Genomic DNA, 14,526 nt, shown 5'->3' with positions numbered 1-14,526 from the left:
TATAGAAATGTCACCCCCCCCCCCCCAACCATAAAAACATTACTTTACAGATATGACACAATAAGCTCATGGAAAATTTGCTTACTTCCTACTTAAATTCTTAATATCATTTAAAGATGGCATAAACCTCACCAATTTTGTCAAATCTAGTGACTAACTCATTGCATCAACCCTGTACCTTGTTAACAACTCAATTCTGACTACTAGCAATGATTCACTAATGTCTGCTGTTTGGGACTAAATAAGGGTACTTGAAGTTCACCGTCTCATCAAATAACAAACAGAAAATAAAAACTGCACTCTCGACATTAACCCGAATTTAGACCTCCCCCCAGCTGTCTCTAGACCAGACGTGCAGGATCATGAGCCCATTAACTGGGTTTAGCTGCTCTAGAGAGATAGGGGTTACTGGTTCTCTCAACTCGAGTGCTTGCAACTCAAGCACTTATTTAATGGAAATGAAAACAACACCATGAGGGAGGTGTACAGGTTTTTCTCCATCCCATAAGGGCAGAACAGGCTGTTTATCTTCGTTAGAGGTGAAACCTTCCCCACTACATCAGCACACAGAACGAAAGCTCCTTACTTACACTTTTTCTCTCATTTAGAAAGAGAGAGAAAGAGATTTTAATTACAAAAAAAGTATGGTGTTACCAAAATACATCAATGCCAAATTATTATACCTGGATACATTGAATTACTACACTACACTGATAATTATAATTTAATTTATATACTATAGTATTTACACTTGGTTTAAAAAGTAAAAAAAAAAAAAGTATTGTATGCTAACATAAAAAAACAGCAAATCTTTTCTAATATACAGGTGTTTCTCAATGAATTAGAATGTCATGAAAATTTAATTTATTTCAGTAATTCAACTCATGTTGTGAAACTTGTGTATTAAATAAATTCAGTGCACACAGACTGAAGAAGTTTAAGTTTTTGGTTCTTTTCATTGTGATGATTTAGGCTCACACTTAAAAACCCACGAAGTCACAATCTCAACCTTGACAAATTAGTGTAGTATACTTCATAAAGCCAAAAATTGTTGGCCTTCTGGAAAGTATGTTAATTTACTGTACATGTACTCAATAAATGGTAGGGGCTACTGTTGCTTTAATTACTGCCTAAATTTGGCGTGGCATGGAGGTGATCAGTTTGTGGCACTGCTGTGGTGGTATGGAAGCCCAGGTTTCTTTTACAGTGGCCTTCAGCTCATCTGCATTGTTTAGTCTCTTGTTTCTCATTTTACTCTAGACAATACCCCATAGATTCTCTATTGGGTTCAGGTCTGGTGAGTTTGCTGGTCAGTCAAGCACACCAACATCATAGTCATTTAACCATTGCAGGTGCCAAATCCTGCTGGAAAATGAAATCAGCATCTTCAAAAAGCTGGTCAGCAGAAGGAAGCATGAAGTGCTCCAAAATTTCTTGGTATACGGGTGCAGTGATTTGGTTTACAAAAAACACAATGGAGCAACACCAGCAGATGACATTGCACCCCAAATCATCACAGACTGTGGAAACTTAGCACTGGATTTCAGTCAACTTGGGCTATGAGCTTCTCCACCCTTCCTCCAGACTCTAGGACCTTGGTTTCCAAATGAAATACAAAACTTGCTCTCATCTGAAAAGAGGACTTTGGACCACTGAGCAACAGTCCAGTTCTTCTTCTCCTTAGCCCAGGTAAGACACCTCTGATGTTGTCTGTGGTTCAGCAAATTTCTTGACACGTCTGTGTGTGGTGGCTCTTGATGCCTTGACTCCAGCCTCAGTCCATTCCTTGTGAAGTTCACTCAAATTCTTGCATCGATTTTGCTTGACAATCTTCATAAGGCTGTGGTTCTCTCGGTTGGTTGTGCATCTTTTTTTTTCTCCATACGTTTCACTTCCACTCAACATGTTTGGATACAGCACTCTGTGAACAGCCAGCTTCTTTGGCAATGTTTGTGGCTTACCCTCCTTGTGCAGGGTGTAAATGATTGTCTTCTGGACAACTGTCAGATCAGCAGTCTTCCCCATGATTGTGTAGGCCAAGTGAACTAAACTGAAAGACCATTTTGAAGGCTCAGGAAACCTTTCAGGTGTTTTGAGCTGATTAGCTGATTGGCATGTCACCATATTCTAATTTGGTGAGATGGTGGGCTTTTGTTAAATGTGAGCCAAATCATCACAATTAAAAGAACCAAAGACTTAAACTACTTCAGTCTGTGTGCATTGAATAGAAAGTTAAAAACAGCATTTATTTGAAATAGAAATACTTTGGAACATAATAAATGTATTTTCTGTCACTTGTAATGCATCCTTGCTGAATAACAGTATTAATTCCTAAAATCAAAAAAAATTTACAAGGAAAAAATTACCATGGCATCATGCCCCTTACAAAAAAAATGCATGGCACATTGATGGTATTGATGGTACAGAAATGAATGTACCATAGTGTTATATCTGTTTTTATATGGTACTCCAAGGTATTTTCAAGAGTACCTTTGTGCCATCATGGAAGATCACAGTATCATGGAACATTTTGGTACATTTTTGTTAGTGTATTACAACCCAAAAAAAAAAAAAAAAACTAAGCAATAATAATCTACAAAAGTGCAGAAAAAATAAAAAAATAAATAAATCAAACCTGGTATAATAGTATGGTACATTTTTGTTGCAAAAAAAAAAAAAAAAATATTGACAAATGGCTAAACTAAAATGTCAATTTAATTTCATAGTGTTTAAATATAAATAATAGCATCCATACAGAGTGTAAATTTCCCTGTCCATCACTCTTCCAAATAAAAAACCACAAGACAGGTTCTCTCTGTAATCAAAGTGGGTGGTTTGTTTCCTGATACTCCAGACAGGAAGCTGTCAGAAACGGTGTACGAGACACAGCGGAGGGGTGGAAGACATCACGTCATCGCAAACTCACAACATGTCACGCAAATGAAACAAAACAAAGATCAAGGACCAAACAGCCGCGTGTGCAGAAGTGTTCTGCTGTTTACTCATTCTCTTTTGCATGGAGATAAAGACACATAAACAAACAGGAGGACAAAAGACACCATCGCTTTACACGTCTCACTGTTGATTAATCTCCTTATTGTTGAGGATCTTCCCGTCTTACTTTCCCTGCACTTTCATACGCACACTCTTATTTTGTCAGTAAAGCAATTAATTTCTCAAGGCTTTGATGGTTTGATAATAGGAGGCTGTTGTGCAGTGAAATGAAGGGAGAGAGGAAATTTGATAAAAAAAAGTATGGATTTTAATGCAGGACACATCTCAGGTATTCAGAAACTGATCTGAAACCCACTGTGATGTTTATGTGTCATATTTAGCAGGCTGCTGAGCTGTTCTTATAAGTGTAGATCAATGGACCACCCAGTACTTTTTTACATACATTATACATTATACAGTACGTAGGGTGGCCTAGTGGCTGGAAACCAAAGGGTTACTGGTTCATTTCTAAAAGGGTTAAGCCATAAGAAATCATCTATGCACTTAACCACAAGTCACTCTACAGACAAGACTCTAAAGACAACTTTTCTGTCAAGACTACACTGTCTATATCAATTTATAATTAGAATTTGTTATGCAAATCGATATTGGATATTTCTGATATGCAGGTAAAATAACATGCATGGCAATAAAAGCATTGCATACTGTATATGCAACACGGTATGTGATAATACACACACAGAATATAACATTAAAAAAAATGCTTAAACTATTAATGTTATCACATACAGTATATTGAAAATAACTTTACACACTATCAAAAAAAATTTTATTATGAAAAATATATACACATTAATGCTATCATTGCAGTTTGTTGCAATCCTATTTTATTTCCATGAGTCTCCAAGTCCAAACTTTCCTAAAGCTTTGAATCAAGAAACTTGCTTTTGTGACCCTTCCATTGCATTCACCTCCGCACCTTCCTTCCTTCTGATTCCGAGCTCTTTGTCCTAAGTCTAATTTGTCTGAATCACTAAAAGCGAGGAGAGGAGGCATACGACTGCTCAGATCTCCCGGATAATTCTATTGGACGCTTCTAATTAAATCAATGAGGGCTATTATAGCAATTATCTGGCAAAATGGGACTGCATTGTGTCTGCTCGATACATTTAGCAAATTCTGTCAATCTTCTTGTCATCAGGATGGCACAGGCTGTAAACCTATTTTAGTGATGTACCTGGATATGCAGAATGTCTTGCACCTGGCTTGTCTTCCTCATCAAATCAAAGAGAAAGTGAGGCCTCTTTTGTAGCTCCATCCCACTCAAAAAGACACATTAAAGCTAAATCTGGATGTAATTTGTTTTTTGTCATGCCGCGACTTCATTTCCTCTTTTGTAATGCGGATATACTATGCATTGACTAATAAATAATTAATTAGCAAGAGATCCGGGCTGTCAAACATTTCCTGCGACAGAAAATCACTTATTTTTGTGTATCCTGACACCTAATTTTATCACATAAATTTACTTTGATATATAGTTTTGAGACACACATAAACACAGCAACATTTCAGTCCCAAGCATGAAAATGCAACCTTTAACCTATCTACATTACTTTTTAATTCATTTTAGAAAATAATACTACAACAATTAATACCTCTGCTCCCAACCACTGGAATCTGGAAAGTTTTGTTTTCCAGCACATATGTCTAAAGATTCTTAAATCTTCTTAAATGAGAAAGCAAAGTTACATAAGATAAGATTAGAATGAAGTGACTGCATGATTAAAACAAGACCAAATATCTGCCAATCGACTTGATTAAATTTAAATTTATAAATAAAAAAATGTACCCCTTAGACAAATATTTGTTGTTGTTTAAAGGCATAACTGACTTACTTTTGATCAGTTTATTAAGAGTTAATTTTCCTTTTGCATCTCAAGTAATTCATGAGACATATTAAGGATGTTTTAATATGTGTTTTGAAAAAAATCATAATAATTTTTTGCAATGCAGGCACTGTTAAAAGCCATGACTTTCTGTTTTGATTTAAGCATTTTTAAGGCCTTAATGTATGGAAAGGCAATGTAAGTCCTTTTTAAGACCTAAAGAAACCCTGACAATACAATTTTTTTATGCATATGTACATAATAAATACATTAAAAAAAAAAAAGTATTTCCTCACCTCATAGAGTGTAATGACTCCATTAGTTTCATTCGGGGCCTTCCACTGCATGAAGATCTTCTCCTCGTATGGGCCTGTCTGGATGGACTCCATAGGAATGGGGCCAGGAACTAGTATAGAAACACAAACACACAGCCATTTATAGAAACTCAAAAAACACACAAATGAAGATATTTAGTCAACATCTATAATTCAAATACCGTACCGCTGCATTAATTACTTGACATAAAATGTGATTGTTTTGAGAAGAGAGGTGACGTAGGGTGACAGAAATGGCTTGTGTTGCTGGGTAGAAGGTAAAGCAAGGCGAGCAAAGATTGGCTGACTAAAGAAGCAAAACTATGTCAGACACACCTCAGCCGCAATGTTCGAAGTGTGAATTGTAACAGCTTTTTTACCCTTCGGTATCGAGAGGTGTTAACAAGTGCTACGAGTTCCACTGCGCATATGCGTGTGTCTATTTGCATATTTGTTTGCACACATCCCCTCTGGCACACATTGCAAGTTTTCCAAATATACTCTTCCTAGAACATCATTAACACCCTAAAAACCTGTTTTCAAGATGCCATTATCCATACACAACTTCATCTTTCTCTCATATGCCAGCATGGCATTTTCAGGGATGCTATGACCTGACGATTTCATAAATTAGCATGTAATGTGCTAATTTGGCCCGGTTTGACAATTAGCCCATACAGTATGTTAACTTCAGGCTAGTTGTCTTTCATGTCTCAGTCTTGGTTAGTGTCTCTGACTTGACTGTTAGCGATGACACACTAATGAGTCAGACTGTTCCTGACAGTGTGTGCAAAGAGAGCAAATGAGTTAGCTAAAAGGATGTTTAGTCCAACTTAGCAGGCCTGGCGATGCTGTTTGCTTTGCACTAAGTTGCGGCTAATTGGGAGGGCAGATTAAAGAGATGAGAGTTGCAAGGCGAGGAAGAGGAAGCTCGGGCACAAACAGATTAGCTTGTGGCCGTCTTGAACGGTGAAGAAAAGAATAACAACATCTTCCATTCATGCAGCATTTCATTAACACAGAAACAACCCACAAACCTAATCTATGAGCTATTTCATTGAGGAAAAGCTAATCTAGCTGTATTTTTCATCTCATTCATTTAGCAAAAGAAAATGTTTATTTTACCTCACTGAACAGATTTAATCTAATATTGTTCTTTCTTTTTATTTCTTTTGCATGTAACTGGCTCATCATCAAAAGGTTGAGAGGTTGAGATATTTGCTTTCATTCATTATTAAAAGCTGAATAGTGTTTAGCCTCAGTTCTTCAATGGGAAAAGATTTCAAGATGATTTAATAACTTAAAATACAAACACTTTCAAGGTGTCCTGAGATTAAGAGGATTCCTATATAAAGCACACACATGATTTCTAGTCAGTGTCCACACAATTATGGCAAGATTATGACTTTAATTTTGTTTTAATTAAGCACACTGCTTTGCTTTATCTTATTTAATTTGGACGATTATTCAAATGTGTCTATGCATATAATACTGTGTTTGTAAGTTCATTTATACTGGCATACAGTACGCTATAATATAAATTATGATTTGTGCAATAATAACATTACTCTGAACAACAATTTAATGCGTACATGAGTTTCAGTTAAATACTGATTCCCTTAGAATGTACAATGGTTTGCTTTGTTAGCAGAAATAATTTTTCTGAACTAATCTATGAGAACAACTGCACCAAACTTTATGTTGTAAGAGAAAAAAAAAGATATGAATATAATCTAAATTAGAGTGAATACAGATCATTTGCCATTGGCACACCTGTATTTTGGAAATCTCACTTATAAAATGCTGAAAAGTTGCCTTTTCCTCACCGAACAGAGTTCATCTCATTTCATTCTTTCAGATTATTTCTGAAGCATAATAGTTCATCTTTAAAAGGTAGCGAGTTATTTGCCCTTATTTGCTATTAAAAGTTGAATAGTCATTGGCATTTATTCTTCAATGGGAAAATAAATGAGCTAATCAAAGAAAAGGTGGATAACGCTCTCTTCCCCAAGGTGCTGATGTCAGATATTGTACTGCAAAGTGAGACCAGTTAAATCATAAAAATTCTTCAAATTGCTTGATTGGGCATTAGCCAACAAGCAAATTAAATCATGATTTCAATGAAATATAATTAGCTCCTGTCCTCCGTCCGCTATCTTTTCCACTATATAAGCGTACATGTTTGAGAAATGTTGCTTTACTAATCCAGCTGATTAGGTTCTCGTTTGGAGACTATGAATGATGTTTCATTAAGTTTGAGATGGAGGAAACATTTTTTGCCCTTTATGCTTGCCCCTCTCAGATACAAATAACTTTTAATAGGTAGCGTAAATATTTTAGATTGAGAGAATTGATTATTTTCGTCTCACGAACAACATATTCACTCAGTTGCTGTTTACTGGCAAGCAGGTTTCCGTAAGTACAGGGTCGTGTTGTTGTCAACCTAATAAGGTAAAAAACGGTCTACCGTCCTGATGTTAATTTCACCCTCCGCAATTATGCCCATATAAGGTTACACACAGAGAGAAATTTGCTTCCCTATTGATATGTTGCAGCTGTCCATCAATTTGCTAACACAAAGGACAGCAATTATGGGTTTCCTTTGCAAAAAAACATCATTGCAGCAGACAAGAGCAGATACTGAATAACTAAAAGAGTTCTATCCATATCAAAACAGACTCATCAGAACATGAAAATGAAAAAGATAATGAGATGAGCTTGAATTATACGCTATAATCTAATAATCTAAGGCCTGACAATAGGCTTTATTTTCACTCGGTTTTATTGCTCAGCATTAAAAACAAGCTGGGAGAAATTAATTGTAAACGGAGACTGAGCGCTTCCCTCTGGGAAATTTTCGAATTAAGCGCCGCTTGCAAACCTTCTCTCCATTTGAGAAACACTGTGTCTTAATACAGACTGTGAAGCTTTAACATGCTCTACGTTGGGATTTCCTTTTAACTGCAACACATCAATGGAACGGATGGATTAAAGGAGGACGGCTTTCATCATCTTTGTTTCATATTTGTTGTTTTTCTTCGGGAAGAGCAGAGCGGTACTAGTCTCTAACCAATTTCCTTTCCATTTGCTTCTCAGAGTAGATCCGACTTCTGTACACAACTTTAGTCATTCTCAAATACACAAGACAATCGAATGTCTTACAATACAAACACTTTGGCTGGGATAATTAAAACTGCTGAGTAATGAGAGGATGCATTATTAAAATAATAAAATACTTTCAAAATCGTTTACAAAAGTATCACTTATGCAACAATGATTTTTATAGTTTCTCTATTACTGAACAACAATTTAATGTGTACATTAGTTTTAATAAAAAATTGATTCCTTAAAAAGTACACTGCTTTCAGTTTCTAGCAGAATTAACTTTCCCAAAATATATCAACTGATAACAACTGCACCAAACTTTAAGTAGTACCACAAAATAAAATATACATAAGGAGGGAATAAAAAAGCATTAATTAAATGGTCAAAAGTGACCAATACATTTAAAGTGTTACAAAAGATTTCTATTTCAAATAAATGTTGTTCTTGTGAACTTTCTATTAATCAAAGATGTTATTCTTTTCTAACTTAATTCATTTTGTTCCTTTACAAATAAAATAAATTCCAAATGCACTAATGCAAGTCCTCAATATGACAAAACATTACCATGGCTTCTCGGAAATCATCAAATAAAGAAATGGACATGCAATACGTGGAAATTATTTTATTTTCTGAAAAGAATGAGACCCTGGAGTGCTGTAAGAGGCATGAAATTACCACAGTAAAGGAAATTGATTGCTAGGCACAATAATTATACAGTTTAGTGGTCATTATAAAAATAATATCAAGTATTCTAGAGAGCCATGTTATCATTTGTTAATCTTTTTTTACTTTACTTTTTACTTCCTGGATAAGAGATATAATTGTGAGCAATATAAATACATCGATTGTCTTCTTCTTGAATTGAATTTCAAATTGTCTTTTTACTTGAAGGTTGTTTGAGGAACATTTTAAATAGAGGCAGTAAGAATCCCTCTTAGGCTATAAAAATGAATCCAAGAACAGAATTGACGGGCTTTTCTACACTGTTTATTGTTGACCACAGTGCAAAAGTAAGAGGTTTTAAATGACCACTACTGAATGGTATTTCCCGAAATGAAATCACTGAATTCCCACTGCTTCCCTTTGAAAAGCATTCGGCTGGAAAGAACACACACAAGTGCTCCGAGACAAAGACTTAAAAAACAAAACCAAAGGCCCTTCAGCTCTCAAGAACCAGAGGTAAGAGTCATTAATTAAAATGCTGGATAATTGAAATAATTGGCTGAGATCGTTGAACTATTCTCATTTTCGTATTTGAGAATAAGGGCCATGCATGTTGCGAAACTAATTTGTCAAAATCTACAGCTGTCAACATGTAATAGCGTCCCTGATGCTGAATATTGGCTATGAAAGGATGTTCTAACCTTTCATAGCCGTGTTTTGCTTCATTGTACAGAAACATTATCCTCCAATCTTTCTGTACATGTGCAATTCTTCCAGTGAAGGTTAGTAGTTATTACTTCTGTTCTTGTTTAATTCAAATGTCTAGTGAGATTAAATTAATAAATAAATAAATAAATAAACAAGTATTTATGATTTCTGTACAAAGCTCCATTTGAAAAGTTCCTCAAACAACCTTCAAGTAAAAAGATATCAATTCAAGTAGAAGATAATCAAAGTATTTAAATGCTCACAATTATTACTCTTACTCAGGAAGTTTTTTAGAATATAACAATAGCTATTCAATATCAAATATAGTTGTTTTGTGAGTTTTTCTTTCAGTATACAAATAGAAAAAAAAGTATTCAATACAACACTGGCTGTAAATGAAAACATACAGATAAATAGAGAAAAAGAGTGTACAGTGGAACAAAAAGATTAACAAATGTTAACATGGCTCTCTGGAATACTTGATTTCGATTGGATAATCAAATATCGTTTGTAAATTGACCACTAAACTGTATAATTACTGTGCCTAGAAATCCATTTCCTATACTGTGCTAGTTTTATGTCTCTTACAGCACTCCATGGTCTCATATTTTTTAGAAAATAAAATAATTTCCAGATATTACATGTCCATTTCTTTATTTGATCATTTAAAGTTGAGTAGCTATGGTAATGTTGTCACTCAGGTCTTCTATTATGTGAAGTGAACCACGAGGACCATGTAAACAAATTTGTGCATGTGTTATTTATTTTATTTGTACAGAAACAAAATGAATTACATTAGAAAAAAATACTAAATTGCTCATCTGTGAACTCAAGTTAGACACAGAAAATAACACATTTGTTTGCAGAACATAAAATACTCATATTATTTATATTACTCATTCATTTTAATGTACAGTCTTATTGCATTTTATTATTATTAACTTATTTTTCTTCAATTTAACTTCTTACTTGTATTGTATTGATGTAACTTATGATTACTATTTTTATGTGTGTTTTTTTTTTTTTTTTTTTTGTAAAGCTCTATGAATTACCACTGTGTATGAAATGTGTTATATAAATATAATTTGCTTTGCCTTACTATGAATTTTTCTAACAGTTACAGAAAAGAATATAAGAGTGAAATCATGTTCTGGTGAATGAATGATCTATTGGATTTAGTTTGGCATCTTGTGTTGCCCATCTGCTAAAGGATGATGGGTTTCAGAAATGAAGTCATCAGTAATGTGATTACTGTTCAGACACAGTAATTAGTTAAGTAATCTCATTATACGAAGGAGAAGCCAGGGTGCAGACTATGGAGGGGTTTGGAGTAGGAATGAATGTTAAAAGATCCAACAAAAAAAGAAAAGAATAGAAAAAACATGTAGCGCTGGATCAATGAATCCTAAGTTTGAGGGGTCTGCCGCCCTTAATTAAAGCTAATAAAAATGAAAGGTTTCACAACTTACAACATCTATCCCATTTCACCATCTCAATCCCACTCACCGTCTTCCTCCGTCTGCTTGACGATCTCCTCGCTCTCCTTGCTGCCCTCAGGGTTGGCCAGCACCAGCCGTAGTCTGACCGTCACGAAAGGTCTGAGTCCCCTCAGAGTATAATGAGAGGAGGTCGGTATCAGCTCCTCAGCGGCAAACTCCTGCTGGTTGAACACATACTGGTACTGTACGGTCAGGTTGAAGCTGTGGCAGCGTGTCACTGCATATCCAAAGGTCTCCCACTGCAGGGTCAGCTGACGGGCGCGAATGTCCACCACGTTCACGTTCTGGGGACCGTTGACTGGATCTGGGGGAGAATCAGAAAGAAAAGGAAGGTCAGAGATAAATATGATGGGACATTTCATTACATTGTCAATTTGTCATGAACAATTATCAAAAGAGATATTTCTTTCTTTCATAAAAAAATATATGCACACTGTTCTTCTGTTCATCAAGGCTGCATTTATTTGAAAGCAAATATACGAAACAGTAATAATAATATAAAAGGAACTGCAATATTGTGAAACATCAGTCTAAATTAAAAGAACTGTTTTCTATTTTATTATATTTTAAAAATTGTTTTAATTCCTGTGATGCAAAGCTGAATTTTTAGCATCATTACGCCAGTCTTCAGTGTCACATGATCCTTCAGAAATCATACTGATTCACAGCTCAAGTTCTTATTATTGTTCATGTTGAAAACAGTTGTGCTGCTTATTAGTTTTGTGGAAAACGTGATGCATTATTCTTTTTTTGTCAGGATTCTTTGATGAATAAAAAATGTACAATATAAAGATTCCACCACTGATTTTGGTCAATTTAATCCTTCCTTGCTGAATAAAACTGACCCCAGACTTTTGAATGGAATATATTTAAAAATGTCTAAGCAATCTTAACTCATAAAATATTATCATCACATGGTTCTGTGAAATACTTGATTCTGACTGTTCAATTGTTGCTTTCTGCAGTAAAATATTTCTATACAATTATTATTACAATAAAATTATTTAAACTAATATTTTTTTTAAATAATAATAATAAAAAAATTTAAATAATGATTGTCTCACTATAAACAGTGCATTATTACGTACAGCATTAAGCATCCCTTATATTTCAGCATTATATTTGGACATCCTGCTCTCTAGATGGCGCCGATCCTTTTTTTACCAGATCACCAGTTTTGTAAATCACAATTGCAAAAAAAAATCAATAAATAAACAAACTACAACCAAGCATTACATATATCCTCTCTTGTATATGAAATCCTAGAACAATATCGAACAGTGAAACAAACAGTATTAGAGACTTGCCAGTGGATCCAGTGGGGTTGTTGGACACAGTCTCTCACACTAATTCCTCTAGATTAGACGAAAACCATAAAAGAGGCAGTCAACTGGTTCTTGACTTTGGCCTTAGGTGAATCTTGAGGGAGCCGCATGTGAAAGGGAGTTTTAACGTCTTAAGATAGTTTACATCATGGCAGCTCTCTAAGGGCAATTTCATTCTCAAAGTTCTGAGAGTTTCTGGATGCAGAGCAATTTGAGCATTGTGAGAACTGTGTCACGTTTAGGACAGACATAAGTGTTTTTCAGCTTCAATGGTTCAGGGAATTTTAGACTTAAAAAGTTTGAAGCATTGCTTATTCTACTGCATTCTGTTGAAGATTAAGCAAACCAGACCGATTGATAGGAAACTAAAAAAAAAGATCCATAACTGCTTTGTTGCATGTACACAAACGTAAACTTGAAGCCAAAGCCTCATTTCAGGTTCTCTGCAGAAGATTTCCACTGATGCTAAACTCTCAGTTGAGCAAAAAAAAAACAAAAAAAAACAACAACACATGACTCGAAACTCCAAATCCTTTGCTCCTGTAGGCCAGGTTATAGCTAATCTATGTTGCATCCCATCTAAATGTGTCATCTAAGCAGATTTAAGAGTGTGCATCCTACTGCACATGGTTAAGCCTCACGAGAATAGCTACAAAAGTAGAGACATCAGATCAAGCAATGTGTTGTCTTTCGGCCACTGAGGGTCCATGTTCAACATGAAGTCCCCTGCTAAGGGAAGGTGTTGAACAGGTAGGGGATTTGGCTGTTGAACAGTAACAGGGTAACAGTAGCATCATTAATCTGACAGAAAGAGGTGAATATGTTAGAGCATTAGCAAAACGCTAATGCACGGCCATGAGGTATGCGTGGTGCCATAGGTAGGCTTTTGGAGCCTGGATGAGGCTCTGGTGTAGTTCAGCAAGGGAAAATGCTGATGAATGGCGAGCGTACAGGGTCATTAATCGCAGACGTTGGGGAGAATTACATAAGAGAAATCAATCTTCAGTACTGCTGCTGTGCTGCTTTGGCGCAATCTCTTCAGACCCATATGCCCCGCAACATTTATCACTCCTCCACCATCCCTCTTGCTCTCTCCGGAATGACAGGGGAAACTGCAAGCAATAAACTTATCAATAGGTGTCCACCATACCCAGCTGCGTGGGTTTTTTAAACTGAGATATTCAGATGAGGATAAGACAGAGGCAGGGAATGAACAGCATGAACAAATGCATGAACATTCGCCATAATGAAATTGTATCATTTATTGGCCAAAAGTCATCCTGCTTTCTAGATATCAGCATCAAGCATTGAAAATGATTTTTTTTTAATAAAAGCATTTTAACAAGTCATCTGCTGTACAGAACAAATGGAAAACAATATTTAAAAAATACAGCTAAAAATAAAACAAAGGCAATAAACAAAAATTTATAAAATTGGTAAAATGAATGAATAAATAAAAAATATATATAATAGAAAATATTTAATAATCAAATAAAATACACTAAAAGATAAAATAAAATAAAATAAACAAGAACAATAAAATAAACCTTCCATCCAATGGTGATTAGTAGGGCAAAGTGGCTCCAAAGGCTATATGAAAACATGACAAAACTTCAAAAACATCTCCATCCAATCAAAGAAATAAGAGTGTAGATGGACACACAATACTATATGGTCACAAAGTAGTGTTACATAAAATGCCTTAAAATGCTTTCTAGCAAGGCAGCTCAAAGGTTTTGAAACGAAGACATTACAAAAAAGAAAGTGTTCACAGCGCATAACACAATTAAAGAATATTGGACATGGACAGGAAGTTTGCATTGTGTGCCATGCATTTATAATATTTGATATCCAAAGTCTCCTGAAGACTCAAGTCACCCCATGCAGTGACACAACTCAAATCAATTAGATTAACGCTGGGAACAGATGTTGGGTCGTTTCTCTCCAGAGTGTTTTTTAATGACTTTTTTTTTGCTGCAGTAAACAATACTTAGCATTTAACTCTGGATGTAACTTTAAAACTTCTCCTTTTAATTGGGTGACGCACATCAAATTGATATCGTTGTAC

The 14,526-nt window shown here is 35.2% G+C and overlaps 1 protein-coding gene and 1 pseudogene across 1 annotated transcript in view; both read right to left on the bottom strand.

Annotated features, from left to right (window-relative positions):
* LOC113051165 (proteasome inhibitor PI31 subunit-like) overlaps positions 1-2,529 on the bottom strand; it is a 5,461-nt pseudogene extending 2,932 nt beyond the window's left edge.
* Positions 2,530-4,675: 2,146 nt separating this feature from the next.
* The window catches only part of LOC113051164 (receptor-type tyrosine-protein phosphatase T-like), a 123,881-nt gene continuing 114,030 nt past the window's right edge, over positions 4,676-14,526 (bottom strand). Inside the window, exons 8-10 of the mRNA XM_026214756.1 lie at positions 11,141-11,437; positions 5,141-5,250; positions 4,676-4,684 (exon numbers count right to left, since the gene is read on the bottom strand). Coding sequence (XP_026070541.1) covers positions 4,676-4,684; positions 5,141-5,250; positions 11,141-11,437 — 416 coding nt within the window. The remainder of the gene's footprint in view (positions 4,685-5,140; positions 5,251-11,140; positions 11,438-14,526) is intronic.

Source organism: Carassius auratus, chromosome 31 (assembly GCF_003368295.1).
Source record: "Carassius auratus strain Wakin chromosome 31, ASM336829v1, whole genome shotgun sequence".
Taxonomy (NCBI): Eukaryota; Metazoa; Chordata; class Actinopteri; order Cypriniformes; family Cyprinidae; genus Carassius; species Carassius auratus.
This window is presented reverse-complemented; position numbering and strand designations above follow the sequence as displayed.